Source organism: Apus apus, chromosome 23 (assembly GCF_020740795.1).
Source record: "Apus apus isolate bApuApu2 chromosome 23, bApuApu2.pri.cur, whole genome shotgun sequence".
Lineage (NCBI taxonomy): Eukaryota > Metazoa > Chordata > Aves > Apodiformes > Apodidae > Apus > Apus apus.
The window spans coordinates 4,911,456-4,936,229 of record NC_067304.1 but is presented as its reverse complement, the minus strand read 5'-3'; the positions used below and the strand labels follow the sequence as shown (position 1 = coordinate 4,936,229).

General features: G+C 55.4%; 2 protein-coding genes across 3 annotated transcripts in view; both read right to left on the bottom strand.

Annotated features, from left to right (window-relative positions):
• The window catches only part of RASSF5 (Ras association domain family member 5), a 28,387-nt gene extending 21,983 nt beyond the window's left edge, over window positions 1-6,404 (bottom strand). The window contains exon 1 of the mRNA XM_051639034.1: window positions 6,072-6,404. Coding sequence (XP_051494994.1) covers window positions 6,072-6,384 — 313 coding nt within the window. The 5' untranslated portion in view covers window positions 6,385-6,404. The remainder of the gene's footprint in view (window positions 1-6,071) is intronic.
• Window positions 6,405-10,734: 4,330 nt separating this feature from the next.
• On the bottom strand, window positions 10,735-24,465 carry IKBKE (inhibitor of nuclear factor kappa B kinase subunit epsilon). Of its 2 annotated transcripts, none has more exons than XM_051639005.1 (20): window positions 23,962-24,465; window positions 23,105-23,245; window positions 22,586-22,715; window positions 22,028-22,209; window positions 21,581-21,741; window positions 20,977-21,087; window positions 20,508-20,687; window positions 19,954-20,156; window positions 19,040-19,104; window positions 18,874-18,965; window positions 17,926-18,024; window positions 16,562-16,631; window positions 16,351-16,463; window positions 16,001-16,077; window positions 15,711-15,750; window positions 14,796-14,897; window positions 12,902-12,998; window positions 12,325-12,428; window positions 12,140-12,211; window positions 10,735-11,402 (listed from the first exon to the last, which is right to left on the bottom strand). In XM_051639005.1, exons 1-20 carry the CDS (start codon window positions 24,046-24,048, stop codon window positions 11,369-11,371), a joined length of 2,160 nt encoding a protein of 719 aa, XP_051494965.1. In that variant the 5' UTR covers window positions 24,049-24,465; the 3' UTR covers window positions 10,735-11,368. The 2 variants fall into 2 exon arrangements, with proteins under 2 accessions (XP_051494965.1, XP_051494966.1); XM_051639006.1 differs by having other exon boundaries at window positions 12,932-12,998.
• Window positions 24,466-24,774: the final 309 nt, after the last annotated feature.

Sequence of the window (24,774 nt, the reverse complement as noted above, 5' to 3'; positions counted from 1 at the left end):
AGCCCAAAGCAAGTGGCTGCTGCTGCCTTCCCGTCTGCCATCCTTGGGGACAGGGGCTCAGAGGCTTCCTTGGGCACACAGAGCCCAGCAGCTCTTCCACCCTGAAGGCTGCTGAGATGCAACGTGCATGGGTGCAGGTCACGTCTGCCTCCATGAGAGGCTTTTCCTCCCACGGAGATAAAACATTGACATTGTCCATTTACAACCTGCTGCCATTTGAGGGGCTTACTTATTTATTTTTTTTTCAGCAATGAGGCAACACGCAGCACAGAGCTTGTGCATCTCTAGACTTGTCCTCTCAGCCATGGAAAACTTTCTATTTCTGGGGCTTTTTGCCTGATAAGATAAAACAACCCAACAGAAGAGATTAGAGAGAGAAAGCACAGGACCCAGCCGCACGCTGGGAGGGCTCTTTCCAAAATCCCCTCTTCCCTTTGTTGCTTTTCCCCTGCAGTCTTCTAAAGGAAAAAAAAAAAGTCCCCAATGTTTAATCAAAGGCTAAAGTGAAGGAAAACGCTGAGATTAACTAAATTTATAACACTGATTTAACTCTGCACAGTTAACCAGTTTTTAGAGCAACTACCGTCCTTTCACAGCAACTATCGCTCACTGCTGTGCCAGGTGTTGAATGATGGGGTGAGACACAAACATCAATCCAACAGCATGTTTGAAACCCACCACTTTGTACCCTCAACATCGTGACTGTCCCCCCTCTGCTCAGTAGCCTCTGATAAACAGACCAGGTTTCCCTGCACAACACATTCTTGGTTTTATACCAGAAATAACAACAATGAAATGTAACTAATCCTAAAACCCCCACCAAGCAGCATCAGCAAGGAGTTAAACAAAATAGGGAACTTCCTCATTCACCCCTCACTGTCCCAACACCCAGACAGTAACCCTGCAGCTACACACATTCCTGCTTCCCACACCAGGACCAGCAAACAACTAAACCTATTGGACAAGGGTTGAAGGGGGAGAAGAAAAGGGACAGCACAAAAACTAACCTGCAAAGTAAGACTTGGAGCCTTGGTTGGTATCTCTCTCCATAAATCCTTCCCAAGGCACTGGACTGCAGCAAGAAGCATGTCCCTCAAGCCCTAAACTGCCCCAGGAGCCCCAGCAGCTTGCCAGAAGGCTCTGGGCAGGTCACTGTCCCTCCCCACTCCTCCATCTCCCGCAGGTAAGCAAACACCCTGCCCTGGGGAGCCTTGGCAGGTGGGATGTACCACAGCATCCCACCCCACCCTTATCCAACCTCCATAAGCACCACCCCAACTTGCCCAAGTCACCTGGCACCAGGAGAAGCCTCAGGAATCTGTCTGGACCAGCTAAATAGGACAGAAATGCAAAGCACTGTGGGTCCTATGAACTGCTTGTAATTAGTATTTACAGTGGCAAGACCAGAGACACGACAGAGCGTGGGAGGACGTGTTGGAGGAAGAGAACATGAAAAACCACCATGTCCCATAGAGTGCCAGTGGCAGGAGCAGGGCCTCAGCCTGGCAAGGCTGGGCTTTTTTAAAGAGCGTCCACACTTGCTAAGGAATTCATTATCTTAAGTAAACATCTACTTGAGAACCAGTAATGTTACAACTGTGGTTTGTTCTACAAACTAGAAAGAGAAATGGTGTGTGCCTAACCAGCTTCCTCCTTAAGGAAATAGGTCCTGATTCAGCACAGCACTTGAATGCAGAATTAACTGCTGGGAGAGATAAGGGTGGCTTCAGACCAGAGGCACAAACTGAAGTGCTTTCTTGACCCGGGTCCATGTCGCAAGATCTACAGACCAAAGCTGACTGCAGGTACAACCGCATTGGCCACCCCGGTCACCGGGCACTGGACGCCCCGAGGTTGCCCCCGAGGCAGCAGCCACAGCCACCTGCCCAGCAGGACAGCACGGGGAGCCAGAGTGATTTTCCTGCAAAGAGGCACTTCAGCCAACAACGTCCTAGTCTGGTAACACCGTGGTCAGCAGAGCCAAGAGCCACCAGGTGAAGCAGGGAGAGCATCTGGTAGGGATGGCAGGGAGACCACAGCTCCCACAGGGAAACAAACAAACTGTTGATGGTCACTCCAGGTGTGATGGATGCATCCAGTTTATCGGGGGATGGAGGAAGGGGAGGGAGGAGACAGACTGATGGGCGATCACTGGGACGGGTCTTACTGATGGTTTCACTAAAGGCTGCAACACCAGACACAGGAATCGCAGCACGGCAGGATGAGAAAGTCCCCCAGGAAGAACTGGCCCCACCTTGGGGTGAAGTGGCATGGAAGGGCAGCAAAGCAGCTGATCTACACCTGGGTTAGGCTGCCACATAATTTTTCTGCCTCAAGCCATAAGATCCTCACTCTCCAGTGACCAGCCTGCCCCGCACAGCCTGCAGACCCTGAGTCACCAGCCCGGTGCTGGCAGGGGAAAAAAAAATGCAGCTGCAATCCTGAGACTGCACCAGTGACACTGAGGGAGCCCGTGAGTCGAGCCCGACTCACTGCTGCCCTGTCTGTGTGCTGCTCTCACCAGCATCCTCCCAAAACCTGCCCACCAGGACGCTTCCCCAGCACGCAGCTCAGCCTGGTTTCTCTGCTGTCCCCACTCCAAAGCAAAACAAACCAGGCTGAGGGCTTTGAAGCTGCGTGAGTCACCGCGGCATTCAAATAACTGCACTCCGCCCCGCCAGAGCAAACACCAAAAAAACCCACGGCAAAGATGCACCTCTACGACCTGCCTGGCCAGCCCCTTTCTCCCCACCTGCAGCAGCCCCTTGTGCCAGGAGAAGCTTCTGGCACCAGGACACATTTACACTCCTACAGTATTATTATTATTATTATTATTATTATTATTATTATTATTATTATTATTATTATTATTATTATTATTATTATTATTATTATTATTATTATTATTATTATTATTTTAAATGTTCATTCCAGTTTTGATAAGCACCAGCAGCACCAAGTCACGTACGTTCCTTGAGAGATATTCAAGGCACAGCTAATCCTCACACCCAATTGCACTCATTTTGGGACCAAAACCAACCCACAGCGGCAGGTCAGCCCAGGGTTGGTCACTGCTGAGCTGCCACTTCCCCATCCCTTCGTGCTGACACCAAGGGGAGCAGCCTGCTTGGTGTCTGTCACACACAGGACAAACCTAGAGGCTCCCAGTAAGGGCAGTGAAAAGGCTCCTGCTGTCTCAGACATCTGCATCAGCCCCAGACACAGCACCCGTGGGTAGGACTTGAGCAAAAAACCTCAGTAAGAGCCTGTCCTCTGCCTGCAAAGTGCTCTGCAGCCACAGACCAGCTCAGGACAGTATAAACCCACCAGATGTCCAAGGAAAGACAACCAAGGGGATAATTTTCCTGATTTGGGGACTTGCCATGTCTCTGCTCCCACTCAGACCCTGGCTGGAAGAGGAACCAGAGGGCACACATCCCACAGCGGCCATGGGAAGACAGCTCCTCACTGCTTGAGAAAGGGGAAATGGAGCTGAGGGAATTTCAGTGCCTGGCTGGTGTGAAGGGCATGTGAGCAAAAGCCCCTCCTCACCCAGCAGTGGAGCCAGCTCCTGCTGCCCTTCCCCTTGTCCAGGGCAGACCCAGATCTTCAAGCTCCAAAGATTCCCCTCTCATTGGGACCAGGCACCATCCCATGCAGGACAAGGTGCCCACAGCCTGGACAGGATGGGACACTGACCTTTGGGGGAGGGTGGAGGAATAAATACCACTTCCACGTTTTATTAAAGCCAAACAGATCTGATGTAAATAAAAATAAGCCAGAACGGTACAAATTAAACCTGAGTACCCTCAGGCTGCAAGTCAAAAGCAAACAAGCAGCAACTCTGCATCAGAAGAAAATGAAATATTCACCAAGGGAAGACAGCACAACCAGTCTGCAGCTCTTGGGCACTGCTAAAAGGACACACTGTCAGGATGACAGGGAATGCAGATGAACTTATGAGCATCTCCACTGCAGTTTCCCCCCCTCACACACACACACACCCAGCCTGGTTGGTTGGGGAATTCTAGAGGCAGAACTATTCCCACAGCCTGAATAACTCTCCTCTGAAATGAAAAGGGAAACAGAGTTATTTCTGATTTGTTTCAATCTAACTATGGAAAAAAAACCTTCTCCCCAGGAGAAGTCCCCTCAGAACAAATATTTATAGTATTTGCAACACCACTAAATTCTGTGAATTATTACTTCAGATCAGGATTTCAAAACACACAGGCCAGTCCTCAATCTCACGTGTGAGCCCTGAGACAGGTTTGCTGGACGACTGGTGAAAAGCAAGAAACCAAACAAAGCTTGTTTTGCTTCAAATAAACCCACAATGTTTCTTTAAGCATGTTCATTCACAGATTTGCTCCGGTGGGCCAGGCACAGCAGAACCACCAGCCCCAGGGAACACACTGGCCCTCACTGAGTTTTCAGGAAGTTAATCAGGAGCAGCAGACAGAAAGACAAGGTACACACCAGGAACACACGCATCACCCTCTTTCACACAACACACCAGGCAGCAAGCCCCCCAGCCCCAGTGTGCCCGTGTCACGTTGTACCTGGCCACGTGGGGAGGGCTGGGTTATATTTAATTAACAGCAATCAGTGCTAAACCCTTAATGTGATGCAGCAGGGCCATATGGTGCCACTGCCTCTCCCAACTGCCCTTCGTTTCCAGACAGCACCAGGAGGCATGTGGAAGAGCCCTGCTCACACCACACTATGCAAATCACCGCTAGAAACATTTGATTGATTCATAATCTCAGGAAAGCCAAGTGTAAGAACCAGAATGGGCTGAGTGAGGAACTAATTGCCCCAGCCAGACTGGTGTTGCAGCACGTGCCCGGTACAACCCCCCAAACAGACCAGCAAATGAGCAATAAAGGCTCCTCGGCAGCTGCCAACTGGGCAGCTCATTCCCTTGCTCCAAATAACCGACACCAACTCCCTGCCCCCCACGCCCACACCGAGGGGACCCCCACCTGGGCATGGGCAGTCTTGTGGCCACAAGCCTGGGGTGGATGGCGTCGGCATCAACAGCTTCTGCCAACACTCAAGGCTGAGCTGACCCCGAGCAGCAGACCTGCGAGCCGCTGGAGCCCGGGGGCAGCTCTACAGCCACATCCCAAACGCCAGAGCCGCAGCCAGCGGGAGGTGTGCTGACCGACCGAGTGGGCAGGAGTCTGGTGGGTAACACGGGTCACACCTTCCCCAGGACCACCCCAACAGCCCGAGAGCAGCAGCGCAGGGACACAGGACACTGAGCGTGTGTCACATCGCGGCCGTACCTGGGTCACCTCGGGTGGCCCCTCAGCATCCCCCCCCACCCGCTGGGAAGAGGAGCCTCCCCTGCAGAGCTCAGGCACGAACAACAGCGTGTGTGACACGAGGAACACACATCCTGGTGAATCCCACTGGCACGAGCACTCATACCCTGGGAGTCAGGGCAGCAGAAGGTGTCTGACAAACTTTACTATTTCTGGAGGAATTTACACCTCCCCGTGAAGCTTAAACACGAATCCTTCGTGCTCACGGAGATCCGCTCTGATCAGCCCCGCCGATTAGCCGGTAATCTCCGCTTTCCTGGAAAAGCTTCATTTCCCAAATCCGCCTGGAAGCTCCTCCCTGGCCCCTTTGCGGGGAGAACCCCCCCCAGCCCCTTCCTCCATCCAGCTCCCGCAGCGCAGCACCGCGGGACGCCGGAGCCCCCCCAGGGAAGCCCGGCGTGTTGCGGAGCCCTCCCCGCAAAGCCGGCGGGTCCCGGCGGGGGTCGGGAGACCCAGAACCGGGGCGGAGGGGCAGGAAAGGGACCGGCAGGAGCAGAAGAAGAGCCTGGGCAGGAGTTGCGGACAGGGATGCAGGCAGAACACGCGTGCGGGATGAAGTGTCGGGGCAGAGATGCGGGCAAGGGTGAGGGAGAGAGGGGTGCAGGCAAGGAAGGGGTGCGGGACTGCAGTGCGGGATGAAGCCGCCTGGGAAGAGATGCGGGCAGGGAGCAGGCAGGGGTGCGGGCAGGGAGCAGGCAGGGGTGCGGGCAGGGAGCAGGCAGGGGTGCGGGCAGCACTCACAGTCGCAGCGCAGGGCTCGCTCCCGCACCGCCTCTCCGCACAGGTCGCACCAGCCTCGGCGCGGGGGGCGAGGGGCGAAGCGGTGCCCGTGGCCGCTCTCCGCCGGCTCCCGCGGGGCCGCGAAGATGCTCCGCACGTCGGGGAGCAGCCGCGGGGCTCCCCCCCGCCGCCGCAGCCGCCGAGCAGCCCGGGCCCCGCCGGGGCTCCCCGGGGACATCGGCTCGGGGGGGTCGGTGGGGCTGGGGGGCCGCACGGAGCCGGGCACGGAGCGGGGCAGCGGGCGGGGGCACGGCCCCACCGCCGGCACAGCCATGGGCTCCGAGCGCCGGGCGGGCGTGGGGCAGCGCAGGCGCTTTGCACCGGCCCGGGGGGAGGAGACACGGCTGGGGGGGCGGGGGGGTGAGGACCGGGGCCGGCCCTCCGGGGGGGTCTCCACGGGAAGGGTCCCCTGGAGGAACCATCCTCGGGGCCGCTCCGCGCGGGACCCATCGCCCCGCTCCCCCGTGCAACCCTTCCCCGTGGAAACTTTCCTCTCCGTGGGATTCCCCAGCCGGGGATCCCCCCGCAGTGCCCCCCCCCGCCCCCCGTGGGTAATTCCCCCTCCCTCCGTGGGACCTCTCCCCACGCGACCTGGGCTGCCCGGGGGAGCGCGTCCATCACCCCCCGGGACCGAGCACAAAGCCGCGACTTTTTCCAGCATCTCCTGCTTGAGCGCAGCCACATCCCACCCCAGGGCCGGGCTCTGTCCCCGCGGCAGCTCTGGGAGCCCGTGTGGGACCTGTCCCGACACAGCCCGGGCTGCAAGGGCCGGAACAAAGCACCCTCCCCTCGGGCAGGGCTGCGGGGCGGGCGGGAGCCGGAGCCATCACCCCTCCCAGGTGAGGCTCTTGTGGTTGTGGGAAATGCAAAAGGGAAAACATTAATGACCGCGTTTTGAAGTGGCTCCCAGGGCACCCGTGCCTGCCCACCCGGCTTGCAAACCTTTTCCTCGGGCAAGGGAGACTTTGGGGGTGTGCAAATGGAGTCCCTGGACTGCGTGGTCCTCTGCCTGTCCACCAGTCTGAGGGCTAAGTGGCTCCCTCCTCCTTTGAACACAAGGGCTGACACCACACACGATGTGAAGGTTCCTCTGTCACTGTTACACCCTCCCCACCGGCTGGAAGAGGCACAACATGAGCTCCTGCCCTTTCCCCTGGGTCAGGATGGAGCCCAGCACACAGAGAGGGTGACACAGTCACCCCGAGTCACGCAGGACATGCCTGGCCTTGCATGGCCCAGGCTGCAGGCTGGACAACTGGCCCAGAACATCCCCTCTCTGCTAGTTGTACTGGTTGGGAATACGTAACTGGGACAGAATCGCTCCTGAATGTCTCTGGTTTGTGTGAGAGCAGCCGGGTGAGGAGCTGCAGCAGCAGGTGCTGTGCAGGCTCTGAGACTCCTGGCTTCTGGGCTCACCAGGAAGCTGGATTTGCTGTCTCTCATGAATTCCTGAGGACAGGATAAGTCAAGGTTATCTAAATCCTTTTCAAGGATTTTAATTTGAGGGATGGATTAAAACATCAGCTCTGAGTTACAAAAGCCTGCTGCCACAAGCAGTCAGTAATGAGAGCTTCAAACCAAAGAGCAATAATGCAGCTGGAAAAAATCTAGTTTTGTTCTGTGCTAAGTAGCAAGATTAATTTTTGGAAGGTTGTGTTCTTCCCCATTCAGGATCCTGATTCGCTTTCATGTGTCCTCTGCTTCTGCCTGAGAACAGCAGCAGATTTATCCCTGGAAAAACTGTTTTCCAAAACAATTTTCCTGTGTTTTCCCCAGATCCTTTTTTTGCATAAGGAACCACCTGCAAGAAGGCAAACGACCTTCCAGAGGGCAAAGATCCCCCTGGCATCTGGCTGGGAACCTGTTAAACCATTCTGGATGTTTCCTCTTTCAGTGCCACCCTGGGGAACAGCTTCAGCCTCAGTTTTGCAGTGTCAGGGTGGAGGAGGCAGGAGGGGATCCCCATGGCTGGGGGTGGCTTTGGTTTCCCTGGCCCCCCAGGAAATCCCCAGTGCCTGGGAGCTGAGCAGTGGGGCAGATAGCTTCCCTTGGGAGGTGCTCCAGAGCAGGCTGGCATCCCCAGGGAAATTCCTCCCCCGTGCCAGAGGACCCTCTGCCCATGGGTCACACAGGCTGGCCCCAGGGCTGGCTGGGGAAGCTGCAGACCCCAGCTGCTGGTGCAAATAAATGTTCTATATCCTGTCACTCTGGATAACTTTGGCTCATATCTGCCCAAGAGCTGTGGCAGAGTCGTTGTCCTCAGCTGTCTCTGCAGGTATTCAGGTCTGACAGCACAGGAAGCTCTTTTAGGCCAAGGGTTGAAGTATTTAGGGAAAAAAAAAACACAAAACAACAAAAAACCCCAACTAATTAACATTGGCAGGAAAACTCTTGTTTCATTTGGATTCTGGGAGTCCCCTTCGCAGCTGCTGTGTTATGGCAGTTTAGCATGACAAGGGCTGTTAGCAAAACCTCTTTTTTCTTCTTGCCAAGAAATAAATTCCTTTTTGTTGAAGCCAAACATGGTCCAGGTCAAACCCTCAGCTGGTGCAAATCACTGGAGCTTCACTGAGTCCAAGGAAGTGCAGCAGGAGACCCTGCCTGGGCTCCCTGCCCTGCTTCTGCAGGGGATGTCAGGGAATTCGAGCTGGATTGAAAATACTGTTTGTTATAATATTAGAAGAAACCTAGAAAATATTCTGCTGGAGAAAAGCTTTTAGTGATGGCTCAGTTCCATCTGTTCTACAGTGAGTGGCTGGGTTTGACAGTCAGGATGTTGGTTTTTACAATTAAAATCAGTGGAAATGTTTGGTGCCAATTTCCAGCCCGGAAGGTTTCCTGGGCAGAGGAGCTCCTGGGCACCCTTGGCCTGTTCCTACAGGAAAGTGAAGCAGAGCAGCTGCTGCTTCTTGCTCGTTCTGCTCCCTGCTGAGACCCGGGGCAGTGCTGCAGCAAGATGTTCAGCTCCAGGGATGCACCATGTTGCCTTATGTCTCCCAGAAGGTCAGAAATACTTGCAGGCAGCCCTGCCCTTGCTGCAGCTCTGCCTCTGGCACGGCTGGGCAAGGGGAGTCTCTGCTTCCCCGGGGCTGGGGAGCACTTTGAGGCAACAGAGCAGCCACTGCAAGCCTGGACTTGGACAAAGGCTTTGGGTTTAGCTGATGTGTGTTTCCTCCAGAGAAGGGGCTGGAAAGGGAACTGGGGGAAAGGTGAAGGGCAGAGCTGGGTGTTTCGTTTTCTGCGGAGGGACAGGCTTGGGCAGGTGCTTGAGCATCTCCAGAGCTGGTGAGTCAGACACTTTGCTTGCCCAGGTGATGGCTCAACCTCTCCTTCCAGAGACACAGTCAGTCCTCACAGAACCCCAGTCTGATTTGGGTTGGAAGGGACTTTGAAGATCACCCAGTCCCACTCCCTGTATGGGCAGGGACACCTCCCACCAGCCCAGGTTGCTCCAAGCCCCATCCAACCTGCCCTCGAACACTTCCAGGGACAGGACAACCACAGCTTCTGTGGGAAACTTGATCCTATGTCTCACCACCCTCAAACTAAAGAATTTCCTCCTAATGTCTAATCCAAATCCCCCCACCCAGTTTAAAGCCATTCCCCATCATCCCAAAGCTACATGGTGCAGCAAGCCCCTCGCCCTTGGACTCTGCTGGTGCCAGTGCTCCCAGTCTCATCCCTGCTCCAAGCTCCTTTTCCCAGGCAGCCAAGTCCTGGTTTGCACACAGGTAGAAGCCAAACACCAGGGGATGGATCTTATGCAGGGGACAGGAATGAATCCAAACATTCAGTCCTCCCACCCTGCAGACCATAGTGATGTGTTTGCACTCGTGCTTTGGTCACAGCCCAGGGCTGTTGCTCCCTTCTGCTACAATGCAGGATGTGGCATCTAGGTGACAACCCATAAATCACCCTGGGGACAGGTAGGAGGAGGTGGACAGAGAGGCAGCATGTCTGACTCTTCCCACACAGAGTTCCTTGATAGCATCTAATGGTCCAGCTCCAGAGACCTCAGGGTTCCTGTATCTCACTGCTCCACCTGCTGCTGCTGGGAGCAGCTGACTCAGCTGATGACTGGAGGATTACAGCTCCCTGTAAAACCCAAGGTCAAAAAAACAGGAGGAAATCTGGAGCATAATAACCACCCCTAAGAAAGGGCAGAGGACATCCCCACCACAGAGCACTGGGGTCCTTCTGCAGCTCTCTGTGGGCTTCCAGGGGGGCAATGAGCTGGGGGGGATACATGTTTCCCCTCCATCCTATTTCTCTGGAGCAGGACAGGAGGGAAATGTTGAGCATGTCCTTTCCAGGGCAGCTCCAAGGGCTCACAGCCAGCCCCACTGATCACAGGTACCTCCTGTCCCCATCCCAGCTGGTGTCACCTCCACAGATGACACATCCTTTCACCCTGCACGTTAATGGAAGAGGTAACTGCTAAGGATTTCTTAGCATCTTCCACCCAAAAGAAAATGAAATATCCCTGCTTCCTGGAGCTGTGTCTGGAAGGGCTTGGGGGAGCCCTGTCATCAGACATTTTTCCTTGGCTTTTGGAAGCACCCCTGGGTTTGGCAGCTGGAGGTGCAGGCTCAGTGCAGGGCTGGAGAAGGCACACACCCCCACGTGCATAAACACCGAATCAGTTGCATTTATAGAAACATACCAAAAAAAAAAAAAAGAGAAGCCTCCCTCAGCTTCCCATTCCCAACCCCCTCAGCAGCCCAAACACTGGGCTGGGCTGGAGCAGGAGCAGAGGCTGCAGCTCCTGCCTTCCCTGAGCTGTCACCTCCTGGGCAGGGCACTGGAGCCATTCTGGGCTGGATCTGGTCCCATCCATCAGGCACAACATCCCTCCTGCTCTGCTCCACGAAGCCTCAGGGAGCAGAAGTATTTTAAAAGTGGGAGTAATCCCTAAAAGAGTAAGGTGGCAAAAGATAATTTACCAGTCTAGTCTCTTCCTCTTCATCATCCAACATGGTGATACAGAGAAGCTAGAAGAACAAGTCCTTCAAGCATTTGTTAACAGGAAAAAAAAAATAACCCCAGTTTTCTGGCCAAACTTCCAAAGGCCCAAGGCTTGCAGGTCACCCCAAGCTAATGCTGGTGAACCTTGCAAAAGTGCTGGAGCAGAGAGGTAGGACACAGAGCTCCTCAAACACCAACATCAGACATCCCCGTCGCCTTGGACCCCAAGTGCTGCTGGTGTTCCCTGCTGTGGGGAGTGGTTTCCTTCAGCTCCTGCAAACTCATCACATCTCTCAGATGCCGGGAGCAGGGGCAGCCCCACTTAACCTGCAGGAACAAAACCAAAGGCTGGAGAGGGATTGTCTGGGCTCCCACAGTCCCAAACTACAACTTGGGCTGGGCATCAGTCTCTGGGATTATTCTGGTGTCTCTTGGGATTAGCTCTTTATATCATAAGCACACCCAGACCTCTCTTAGCCCTTACTCACAGTGGACACCCTGCAACAACACAGTTGGTGCTATAGAAACAGGACTGGGGTGAATCACCAATTGTTTTGTTTTAAACTCCAATATGAAACTCTGACAAGATCTGCATATTCATATGGTCGATTTGCATGAAGATACTCAAAAAAAAAAAAAAGGTTGTAAAGGAAGAAAGCCAGGGGGATTTCCCAGCAGTGGGAGGCTGGGTCTTGCACTGAGTTTCATCCAGACATGGAAAGGATCTTCTCCATGGCAGCCAGCAGCTGCCAGTGTGGGGAAGCAGAGGAAAAAGGCTAGAAAGTGTGTGCAGACACGACCCAGCGTTTGCAGAAGATCACACTCAGACTTCCAAGAAAGAGAAGCTGCCCTCGCCAGCCAGACCACGATGCGAACTTGGTGCTGTTAAAACCCCACATGAATCATCCCCCGGGTAGCTGTGCTCCTGCTCAGCATGGCTCCTCTTGCTGGATCATTGCTGGACTCCCAGGGAGCACACCCAGACCCACCCCCCCTTCCCAGGGCAGTCGGGGCAGTTCCTGGGGTTAGGGGCAGGAATCACCAGCCCTGGGGCTCCTACTCACCGCTCGATGATGCTGTTGTTGAGCTGGAGATCACACGTTACTGACCTCATCTGCTCCAGGAGCTCCTGCATCCTGCCAGGGACACAACCAGCCCCTTATCCCGGTGCTGCTCAGCCCTCTGCTCCCTGGAAGGGACACCCCTGGGGTCACCAAGTGCCTGCAACACTCTCTTCCCAAAGGCTCACCGAAAAGCCATCTCCTGCCGGGCTGGGCTCAGCTGGACGGGTGAAGGTGTGGGAGGAACTGGGGCCAAACTCTGTTTCTCTGTCTGGAGAAACCTGTCCAGGGCCTGCAGAGAGGGACAGACATAGAATCATAGAATATGCTGAGTTGGAAGGGACCCATCAGGATCATGGAGTCCAACTCCTGTCCCTGAGTAGGGCACCCCAAGAATCACACCATGTGCCTGAGAGCATCATCCAAAGGCTTCTTGAGCTCAGGCAGCCTTGGTGCTCTGACCACTGCCCTGGGGAGCTGGTTCCAGTGCCAGGCAGCCCTCAGGACCAGGGCTGCCCCTGCCAAAGGCTCACCCATTCCTTGCTCCATGCAGTGGGGGGAAAGCAAGACTTCCAGTGTGGGTCACCCACAAAGAGCAGCAGCAAGTGCTTTAAAAACACCTGGGTGTCTTCCTGCTTCGTACAGGGGGTGGGTGCTGGGAGAAGCTTCCCACAGGCTGGTGCACACAGTGGGTGCTGGGAGTAGGGAGCAGCAGCATCCCCAGGAGCAGGGACAGGCTGGGTGGCAGCACCCATGGGCACCTACACTCTGCAGGCAGTCCTGGCACTGCATCACCTCCACACTGCAGGCACTGATGTGGTTGCTGAGCCTCTTCAAGTGCTTCTTTATCTCACAAACTTTCCTGGGAGGAAGAACAATGACAACATTCCCAGTCAGTGCTCGGCAGCAGGTTGGATCTTTGTATTTTTCTTGTGCTTTAATTCTATACTGCTTTCTGCAAACCTTTCAGGATGGAAGTTAAAATCCTGAAAGAAAGCAACAGAGTCACTGCAGTGTGGGGATTAGGGCTGCAGCTCAGCTAACAGCCACAGCAGGTGAGGTCTTCCAAACAATGCTAATATCCAATTAATTAGGGAAAGTGTTGGTTATATGAGAGCCAACTCAAGCCCATCAGTTCTGCCCTCAGTGCTGCACAGGCTGGTCCTGTGCCCTGTGCAGGACTGAGCATCTGCTCAAAAAGGGTCCTGGGGTTTGTATTTTTGGTTTTCCACACTCTCCTTTCAATCTGAAGCACATGAAGGCCAGAGAAGTTCCCCCTCAAGCACACCCTGGGGCCAGTCTCTGCAGGCAGCTCCAATGACACTGAAGCCCCAAATCTGTGGCATCTTGGTGGGGCTGAGCTGGCCAGGACCATGTCACCAGTGTCCCCTCTGCTCTGCCCCAGCCTTGGGAGTAAATCCTTCTCTCATTGTTTGGGGGATCAACTGCCCTGTTGCTGCCTGGGTGAGAGGCCCTGGTTCCAGGCAGCCAGCAGGCACATCATGAGCTGGATAAAAAAAGGTTTGGTTTGGCTTAAAAAAAAAAATAAAATAAAAAAATGGGGAGGGGAAAGAATATTTAAGGTGAACAATCCACCTCCAGTCCCTAGAAAAACAGCCACCACACCACAAACCCTGGCTGCCAGCAGGAAGAAATTCAAAACAGGGCAATTAAAACTGAAGTAAGAATAAATTAAAAATATCCAGTTGTGACTCACGATGCCTTCACCCTAAGGACAGAAAAACAGACACAAAAATACTTTGGAAAAACACCAAGAAGCTTTTTATCCTCCTGGTGAGCAAAGGTGAAAGCCTTGTTGGAGTGGAGAGCAACCCAGCTCTGGAGCTGCAGGGAGGGCAGGGCGCTCTGTGCCCAGAGAGGGATGTTGCCTGGAGCCAAAATTCCCACTGAAGCCAAGGGGACAGCAGCTTCTGTCCCCAAAGTGAAACCTGCCTGGGGGTGAGGGTCTGCAGTGTGGAACCCCCTGGCTGCACAAGCTGAGGCTGGAAAGAGGAGGAGGCAGAGACCAGGCAGCCCTGCCCACCGCTGCTCTGGCATTCCTCAGGTCTGAGACAACCTGCCAGCCTAAACCTCCCCCCAGTAAATCCTGTGCAGGCCTAAAGGTCAAAACCCAGGTTTAATTCTAAGGCACTACAGAAAATCATTCTCCTTCTGTCCATGCTGGCAGCCCAGGAGGATGGATGCTCCTCTCTAAAAGCAACCTGGCCAAAAAAATCCTGCAACATCCTCTTCCCCAAACTGCCTGCACCCCCCTCAGCCTGCTCTGCGCTGTCGTGACAGGCAGTGGATTGAGCTCAGTCAGTGCCTGGCAATTTGCTCTTTGCTCTATTCCCCAAACCCCATTTAACAGAAAATCATTCCTAATAAGTAGATCTCTTTGTCTCAATAGCAATTTTGTCCTGATAAAATAAGCTCTCCCTGTCAGAGCAGGAGGGAACCAGCCACAAGTTTGGGGAACTTTTTAAACAAACAAACACCTTAAAATAATGGGGCAGAGATACATGTCATGGGATGAGAACAGCATCCAGATCAGGATTTTTAGAAGTCACACAGAGAGTGTGTGAAGCCCTGGTCACTGGTGGGTTACTGGGATGTCCCTTCTGCCACTTCCCTGGTGTCCCAAACCAGGGGCTGGTACCTCATCCTGCTGCCATGGAGGGTCAGAGCCTCCTGGTACTGCTGGACACAGTCGTCCTGGAAAATCAACAGAACCTTCCTGGCCAGATGTCCTAAATTCACCCTACAACCAGAAAGAAAGGGAGAACACTGTTATTTCCATAAATGTATGAAAATTAACATCACGGTTCATGTGGTAGGAGACCTAAAGCTGGCTCCCAAATGGAGAAAGAGGGACTGGATGTGCAGGAATTAATTTTGTGCTTGTGTTATAAAGAAAACCAAACCAAATTACTATGAAGAGGAGAGGGAGGTTTCAGGGGCTGGGCACACACAGCCAGGCTGTCCCCCACCACCCCTGGGAACTGCAGTGAAGTCTTTGCCCGGGAGTTAAAGGCAAATGTCCAAGGTTGGAGAGGAGACTGATGAAGATATAGGCAGTGCCTGTTACATGTCCCTGGGACATGCTGCAGTGTGGGCTTTATTTCTTGCCCAGGTTAAATTCCCCTGGTTTCATGGAAACTGACAGGAGGATTCTTACAGGTACGAAAGCCACCACTTTGCTCTCACTGCAAGTTAAGCAGATAAGAAAGCACAGACACTTCCTACACCAGGATCTTGGGGAACAAAGGGCCACAAACTCAGTAAGTGGGAGGAAGAGCCAAAAATGTGCTTATCCCACAGTCCCAGGCTGGGATCTCAGCTCCCTGGCCCCAGGTCTGCAGAGATTCCCTCACACCTTCAGCTGAAACAGCCTGTAGCTCAGAAACTCAGCTGGGAAAGGTCCTGCATCCATGAACCAGCTCAGAAGCTGCTCTAGAGGTGCCCTGTCCCAACGTTAGTGACCCAGGAACATTTTACATCCCCTTAGGATTCAATCAGAAGCACCAGCCACCTGCCTGGCCACAGCACAGAAGGGGAGAGGGTTGGGACTTACTTATCCAGCTTGTGTATTTGCTCCTCGTTGTAGCCCAGTCCTGGGGAGGGAAGACACAGGTCAGCACACTTTGTGTGTGTGTGTGTTAATAACCCAAGTAACGGGCAATTCCACAGCACAGGAAGATCACTCCAGGGGCTCTGCAGGGCTGCAGCCCCCGGGGTAACTCTCATGGCACAGAAATCACTGCTAAACCCAGAAAATTGAAATAATTGATTTTCCCACTGGGCCATCACAGGGACATTCCTGAGCAGCCTCGTGTCCCCACGGCCACCACCCCCATCACTCACGCAGGCACGTCCTGGCCTTCTTGAACTGCTTGTGGATCAGCTGCATCTTCTCCAGGCAGCACTCGATCTGCTGGATGCTGGAACCAGGGCAGGGAAGGAAGGAAGGGGGTGAGGTTGGGGTGAAAGCAGCACTTTGGGGTGAAATCCAAACAGACTGTAACGAGGGAACACCGCTGCTACCCACGTGTGTGTGTGTGTGGGGACATCACACACCATCACACGTGTGTGCACAGGGCTATCCAAAGCTATTTGCAACAAGGGGCTGCTCAGGAGCACTCAGCCATGGCTGCTGAACCCAGCTGAAAGCAGGGAAGCCTTGCAGGGATTTTGGTAGGGTTGGAGCTACAGACCTTTTGTCTTCAAGCACCTGCTGTCTGTCCTTCACCACTTCAGACAGAATGCTGTCCAGTGCCCCTTGGAAGTCAGAAATGTTGTGGGAGCACTGGGAGAGCTCCTCAGCGACCTGGGGATGGCGAGGAGAGGTTGGGGCTGGTCTCTCCCAACTCTGCCCATCCCAGGGGATGCTCCCAGCGCCACATGGAGCCGCTGGGGGGGGCTCACCCTCTGCAGCCTTGTCTTCACCACGGCCACGTCCTTCAGGGCCGGCACCCCTGCAGGAACAGCCTCGTACCTGGAGGAGGGCGGAAAATGAATATTCCTCGAGCAGAAGCCAAGCCAGAGGCAGGCTGGGCAAAGCCAGTCCCTCCCGTGGTGGAGGCAGCAGCGCTAGGGATGCCAGGCTGTGGTTTGCTCAGGCAATAACTCCATGCTCAGGCTGTGGGCTCTGAGCCACAAGATGCAAAGTGCTGATCCGGTTAAAACTCACCCTGTTGTGTCCAATTTGTCCCCAAATTGCTCGCTTTATACCCACTGGCTTTAGGCCAGCTCAGATGCTGCCTGCCTCCCCACAGCTGGCAGCAGAGTGTGGCACTGAGCACTGCACATGGGCAACGTCAGCAGGAACAGGCCTGGTCCCAGCCCTGGTGGAAGGGCTGGATAAGCCAGGAGCATCCAGCTGCAGCATCAGTGCTCTTGGCACCACAGCCTGGCACTAATCCAGCTGCAGGCCATGGGAACCACGTGTCCCTGTCTTTTTAGATGAAACGGGAATTAAGAGAGTGGCTAAATTGAAAAGAATAAAAGGAGAGCAACTCGGCAGCGAAGAATTTTCCACTACAATGACAACAGAATAGAGAAGCGAAATAATTGTGGGTTACTTTAGAGAAAATGGGTTCAACTTTCCCTGGGGCAGTGCAGCGGGAATGTGGACATGGGTTATGGTGAGGACAGCCCAGGTTTCTCCATATTTCAGCCTCTGGTGAATGCTCCTTCAGTGGAGCCTCTTGAGCGGAAAGAGGAGACCCCTGGTCACAGCTGGTGTGATCTGGCAGGATGATCCTGGATGGCTGGGAATGCAGCAGGAAGGGCTGCCCTGCCCTGCCTGGTGCTTCCCAAGGCTGTTTGCAGGGAGCAGAGTCAGGGATGGCAGGCAGAGCCCCGAGGGGCCCCAGCAGCTGCTGCCATCCTGCCTGGTGTTTCCACTCTGCTGGCAGCAGCGCCTCTTCCTCCCGTTCCCAGGAGCTGGCAGCAGCCCTGTCCCCTCACACTCTGCAGCTCAGCGGCTGGAACAGTTTGAAAACCCTGGAGCAGAAGCCAGGGAGCAAGGACTAATTCTGGGCTCCCGTAAAACCTGGGACTGATCCTTTAAAGCAGAGAGGGAGAAACTTCCAGGACAGCTCACTTCAGCAGCCTCTACACACAACGAAAAAGCCTCTCACCTCCCGGCTGATTTCTAGAATTTAACTTGTTTCGGGCTAGTCAGGCACCTGGAAAGCCCCCGCATCTTATCTGCAGCAGCCTCAGGGCAGCGTCGGTGCCTGCCCAGCCCAGCCCCTGCACCCCCCGGGCTGCAAAGCCAGACTTACAGCCCGCGGGTCTTCACCTCGGTGAGTTGCAGCCCGGCCAGCACCGCCGCCCCGCGCCGCTGCTCCCGCACCCGCGAGCACTCGGTCCTCAGCGTCCCGCTGCCGGGAGAGAAAGCAGCCCGTCCCACCCCTGCTCCTCGGCAGCCCCGACCTCCGGCCCGGGGGAGTCAGGATGGAGCTGCTGCCTCCCCTCCGATTGCTCATAAGTGGGGCTGGATGGGGGAGAAAGTGGGTGCAGGTCCCGCGCAGGGGGGGTACCCGCCTGCTGGGTATTGTCCTGCCACAGCACGAGGGGCTCCTGCCCCGGAGGAAACGGGTGGGACAGGGAAAATGTACAATAATGGCAGTAGTAGTAATAATACTTATGATAGGAAACAAGTAGGACAGTGAAAGTGCACAATTACAATACTACTAGTACTAACTACAATAGTAGTAGCAATAATAATTATAATAGGAAACCAGTAAGACAGTGAAAATGCACAATACTAGTAGTAATAACTGCTAGTTATTACTAGTAATAATAATTACCTAGAAATAGGTAAAACAGTGAAACTTTAGTGATAAAATAATAATTTAGCAATTATTAATATTAGCGTTAATACTAATGTTAATATTATTTTAATATTAATAGTAGCATTTATATTACTATTAACATTATTATTAATACTACTAATAACGATGCTGTTCTCCACAGCATCTCTAAACTGAAGAAAGCGACCCAAAAGTCTGGGGCCAGGAGCATCCTCACACCACTGAGCAGTGTCTTCCCGCAGGTCCAGCCCCTGGCAGGACACACCAGCCCTCCCGCTGCGCTCCCTCCCAGCACCCACCAGACCCACCGGTCCCGCAGCCTCTGGAAAAGGCTGGAAAACCCCCAGCAGTTTAACTCTGAGCACACAAAGCTCCTGGCACTGGGAGGGGACGGGTGACCCCCCCCCTGGCACTCACATCACCCAGTGGAGGCCTCTGGCCAGCAGCTCCCGGCAGCGCCGCAGGGCCCGGGCGATGCGCAGCGTCTGGTGCCCGGCGCCCACCGCGCTCTGCAAGGCAAAGGGCAGCGCTGGCGGCTGCTCCTGCAGGGCCACGGCCCCCCGGCCACCCACACCCCACACACCTTGGCTGCGCTGCAGTCGGCCACCACGTCCACCTTGGGGACAAGCTTTGGAAAGCTGAGTGCCGCTGGAAAGACAGACAGCGGTCACGGTGCTTTGGGGAGCCGGCCCGGAGCCCCTGAACCGGGGTTGTGGTTGGACTCAGTGATCATGGAATGGTTTGGGTGGGAAGGGACCTTCATGATCAGCCAGTCCCAACCCCCTGCATGGGCAGGGACACCTCCCACCAGCCCAGGCTGCTCCAAGCCCCATCCAACCTGCCCTTCAACACTGCCAGGGATGGAGCAGCCACAGCTTCCCTGGGCAGCCTGGGCCAGGCTCTCACCACCCTCACAGCAAAGAATTTCTTTACCTAAGATCTCGTCTAAATCTCCCCTCTACCAGTTCAAAGCCATTCCTGCCCTTGTCCTAAGTCCCTCCCCAGCTTTTCTGGAGCCCCTTCAGGCACTGGCAGGTGCTCTAAGGTGTCCCTGGAGTTTCTCTTCTCCAGGATGAACACCCCAACTCTCCCAGCCTGTCTTTATAGAAGTGCTCTGGTCTTTTCCAACCAAAACGATTCTGATCCACAGTTGTGGACCCACAGGGATGTCTCACACCCACCTAAGAAAACCCTACTGCCACTCAGGATTGCAGGCCCAGGAGCAGCTGTGGCACTGGAGGTTTAGCACATCCCTCCAAGATATTTTTGGAACATGGATGAAGCACAAACCACCTGCAGAGCCTGGACTGGCGGCAGACATGGAGCAACAGCACAGGGCAGGGGAAAACTGACCCTGAAACCTCCTGATGCCCCAGCATCACAACCCCACAACCTCCTGCTGTGCATCAGGGTCTGCTAGGGTCAGGATTTAAGCAAGTCTCTCCTAGGGTATCTGCCTCCCCTTCCACGCTGCACCTGCAGGCCAAAGGTACTCACGGTCTCTGTATCTCACTCCTACCACATCTTCTGGCTGCTCAGCAGTGCTCAGCAAGGTCAGAGGGTTGTGCTCTGTGGTTTTGCAGAAATTATGAGCTTGTAAATTGGGATCCAACTCATAGAGATGACCTTCAAAAAAATATTCTTGATGGTGAGGGACTATATTTGTCTGTTTGAAGACAGCCTCTAAAAACTTGGTGCTACTGCAATGAGAAAGAAACAAAAGGGTGGGGAATAAGCAATGAGGAGAGCACTCAGACTTCCATTACTTTCACAACCTGCTACCCTTTTCTCCTTGTAAAACATCCCTCTGGGGTCAGTGGGGCCCCTCAAACAACATCCCTGGGGTTCTCTGTGAGCCACACCAGGAGTTGATGGCTCCCAGTGAGTACATTCCCCAACAAAGTCCAGTGTGAACCTGATTCTTTTTAACCTGGTTCAGTTGGGGTGCAGAGGGAACAGGTGCTTCCCCAGCTGCATTTACTGAAACTAAGGGCTGAGGCCGATGAGCCCAATTCCCAAATTTGCTTTTAGCACAGCCTTGGCATCCTTACGTGTTGTAGGAGTGGATGTAGATGCGATGCAAGGAAGCCTGCTGCAGGGAGAAGACATCAACCACCATCCTGTGCAAAATGTCGTTGGTTTCAGCAAAAAACTGGTCGAAGCCCCAGCATTTCTCCTGATCCGCCTCCAGGATGTTGGCCAAAATGGGTATCAGCTGGTCCTTCAGCCCCCTGTAGCAGCAGCACAAGATGGTTGCACAGACAGGCACAAGCCTGAGTCACAACTGTGGTGCCTGCAGGGACGAGGGGAGGTGCAGCCCCTCCTGCAGCTGAGCTCCTGAACCACCAGAGCCACTGCCCTATCTCACACCCCTGTTTCCCAGCTGTACAGAAAGACCTGCTCCGAGAGCTGTACCAGCTCATCTCCCTGCTCCCAGCCTCCCACCCTGTCTGGGCTGGGATGCCCTCTCCAGCCATGGTGCTGGGACAGGAGACCCACAGCCCAGCAGGGGACACTCACTCTGAGAGCTGGCAGGTAACAGGCAGCTCGTAGCTCCACTCAATGCTCCCGTTCTCCTGCCTCTGGACCCCTGCGATGGCTCCAGGAGGCTTCTCAGTGGTAATTTTGTACCTGTCAAAAGGAAATAGGCTGCAGGTGAAAGAAGCCCCATGACCTCTGGGCACCACATCCCTCAGGATCAGCAGAGAGGGAAACGCAGAGCACGGATGGGCTGGGAAAGACATGATTCATGGAAAACAAAAAAAAAAACAAACAGAGGGAAAATACTTCAAAAAGCAGTAAAAGATGTTCAAGCGAGCATTAACCCTGCCTCTTCTTCCAACTCATTAGCCACAGAGTCAGGAGGATGCATTTTGAGGGCCAATGGGGCACAGACACTTTGACACAGAGCACAGGCTCCCTCTCCATGCTGCAGAGATAGGGGATGAACCCCAGGCTACATTTCAGGGCTCTCTAGGCATTGTGGGATTAGGTGAGCAGTGAACTCCAGCTCCCAGCCACACGGTGCTGCTGGCATGGACCAAGCCACAGCCAGGCTGTCCTGCAGCCCCCAGGGCCACCAGCCACACTCCCACCTCCCCTCCCAGCCGGATGTGGTACCTACATGATCTCCTTGTTCCTGCGGGGTCCCCCGAAGGGGACGAAGGGCAGGCTGCCAGTGGCAGCGTGGTAGAAGGTGACCCCGATGCTCCAGAGGTCGACGGTGACCCCGTACGCCTTCTGCTGCGGCTTGCGCAGCACCGCGCGCTCGTACATGTCCGGGTGCTGCGGGGACACAGCAGAGAGCGGCACTGCCACCCTGTCCCAGGGGCAGCACGGGCCCTGGGGCTGAGCTGCCTGCTGGCTTTGGCCTCTTCTACTGCTGGATCCTCCCAAGGAAAACGGTGCCTGGAACTCTGCATTGAAAATGCTGAGCCCCCCCTCTGCAAAGTGGGGCTCTCCAGGTCACTGCTGCTCTCTCTCAGTCACCTCAGCTGTTGCAGGGAGGGATGGGGACCAGCCTCCCCCAGGGCTCCCAAGGGCCACCAGGCTGGTGACATGCTGTACTCACGAGATACTCCTCCGTCCCATAGACAGACACAAACTTCTCATCATCGTCCAGCTCTCGGGCGGCCCCAAAATCTGTCAGTTTATAGACGCTCTGCCCGTCTTCCCCCACCAGCCGCATGATGTTGCCGGGTTTGATGTCCCTGTGCACGACGCTGTTCTCGCGGAGATGGTTCATCCCGGCCACTGGGCACAAGGGGGGAGGCAGCTTTGTGGCTTTGTGTAAATGTAGGAGCGTGAGAAGGGCCAGAGAGGGCACAAGCCCCAGGGCTGGTTGCATTGGGTTGAGACCAGGGTGACTGGGGGAATGGAGAGGATGGGTGAGCCCACGGTGGGGCACTGCCCTTGTGCTCTCCCATCATGGGGCACTATTCCCACCGCTGCCTCCCTGAGTGAGGAGAAACCCTTGGGTTTCTGTTGGGAGATGCAACTTTGTGCTGCTCAGCCTGGACCCCATGTCCATAGCCCAGGGCTGTTGCCTGCAGGGTTCCCCCAGCACCATGAGGTCCCCATCCTGCTGCCTGGGCACCAGCAGCCGCCCACCCCAGGACCCCACACTCACCCACACACTGCAGCACGATGAGGAACTCGGACTCTGCCAACCCAAAGGTGTTAGCTGGGTCCTCCAGCACGTTCAGCAAGCTGCCACTGGAGCAGTACTCCATCACCAGCACCTTCTGCCTGCTGCTGCCCTGCAGTGGAGAGCAGCTGTGAGGCCTTGGCTGCACAAAGTGCTCAGCACCGCTGCCTGATTCTGTGTCCCACCTAGTGGCCTTCACCACCCACTGGACCAGTCCCCTCCCTTCATTGGTAGGTGCCTGGATTGGAGAAACCAGTGTTGGAGAATGTCCCTGCTGTGCCACATGCCAGGCCAGGAGACAAGAGCAGGACATGTCTGTGCTCCAGCCTGGTGCCACCAGTGCTTGAAGTGCTGAAGGGCTGGGCTGAGGCTTGGTGTGGAGCTGGAGGGAGCCAGGAGAAGACAACCCAGGACCTCTGGCCTCCTCCACAGCTCAGACCAGCTCCCCCGTGTTACTGCCCCTGTTGGCACAGTGGGTTTCTGAGCTCAGGTCCCACTTACTGTCTCTTCCACAGCAAATAGTTTGACAATGTTTTTATGGTTCAGCTTCCTCAGCATCTCAAACTCTCTCATCTGGACCTCCTGGGGCCGGAGGTAGCTGGCATTGTTAAAGACCTTCACAGCAACCAGCTCCCCTGATTTCTGGGAAAAGAGGAAAAAGAGAAAAAGGTGATGCCTAAGCAGCTCCATCAGCTCCATCACTGCTCCCACATCCCTCTTGGGATACAAACTGCACTGACAATATGACACGGTTTCTGAGCAGGCATCCTCCAGCCTTCCTTCCCTCCACTGCAAAAGCAAAGCGCTGTTCTTCACCTCCCTTTGCTTCCCGGCCCCGAAGCCCACGGCAGCGTGTTTGTTCAGCTTCATAAAAACTTCCCGGCCGGAGCTGGGCCGGCAGCTCCCGCCTGCTCCCGGGCCGGGGCTGTTCCCAAGCCCTGGGAGCCGCCGCTCCTGCCCCGCAGGCAGCAGCGCGAGGCACTTCAAAGGCCGGCGAGGCAGAGACCTTCTCTTCCAACCCTCGCAAGCGTTTGCATGAAATATGCAAATCGCCAGGGACGGGGTTTCCAAAACCTCTGGGCATTCCCCTGCAAACAGCTTCCTCCCCCCCTCCCCGCGATGCTGGGGAGCAGGACCCGGCTTTGAGCACCCCAAAAAACTGCCCGTGCCCGCCCCCCCCCCAGCCCTGAGCCGGTTCCCCGGGAGGAAAAAGCCAAAGTACAAATGAAAATAAACCCCGAAGCAGCTCCAAGGGCAGCCGGGAAGGTGCCGGGAGGGGGAGCCGGGGCAGCCCCGCGCCGTGGGGCTGGGGGGACACGGTGGCTCTGGGGGGGCTGCCCCCTTGCTCTCCCCCTCACCTTGTTGCGAGCTTTGTAGACACAGGCCGTGGCGCCCTGGCCCAGGAGGTCCTCGGTGCTCCAGAGGTAGTTTGGGGTGCTCTGCATCTCCAGCCGAGCCGCTGCGGGGGGAGAAGCACGGGGGTCACCCCGGGAGCCGCCGGCCTCTGCGAACCCCGAACCTCGGCGTGTGGCCCGTCCTGGCCGGGAGCTGGGCTGGGGGGCACAGCGCTGGGCAGGAACCGGCCGCAGGACACCGAGCGGGGCCGCAGGACACCGAGCGGGGCCGCAGGACACAGCCCCGGGCGGCAGGAACGGGCTGAGCGGAGCGGGCAGCACCGCGCGAGGGGCCGCGCGTGGACGGGGCGGACAGCGCTGCCAAAACCCGGCCTGGAGCCGCGACCCGCCGGGGCTGGCAGCGAGACTGACAGATGGGAAGAGAAAAAAAAAATAAAAAAAAGGAAAGGAAGAAAGAAAATACGAGCAAGCGACCAGTGAGCTGCAAGGTGGCGAGAAGCACCTCCCCGCCCCGAGAACAGAAACCTCTGGGATTGCAAAACCCGCTCTGCAAGCAACGACTGCGGCTGGAGGAGGAAATGCTTCAGCTTCCTGCTCGAGAAAAAAAAATTCCCAGAGTTGCAGCCGTCCCCAGGCACGCTGGGCTGCAGGGCCGGGGCCAGGATGGGCTCTGGGAACAGCAAACGGTGCTGAGCACCGGCCACTGCACAGCCTGGCTGGGGCAGGGAGGTGGGAAGTGAAGTCCAAGCAGGATCTGGATCCGCGGTGGCCTTGCCCAGGCACAGCACCAGCAGCCGGGGCTCACCAAGCAAAACT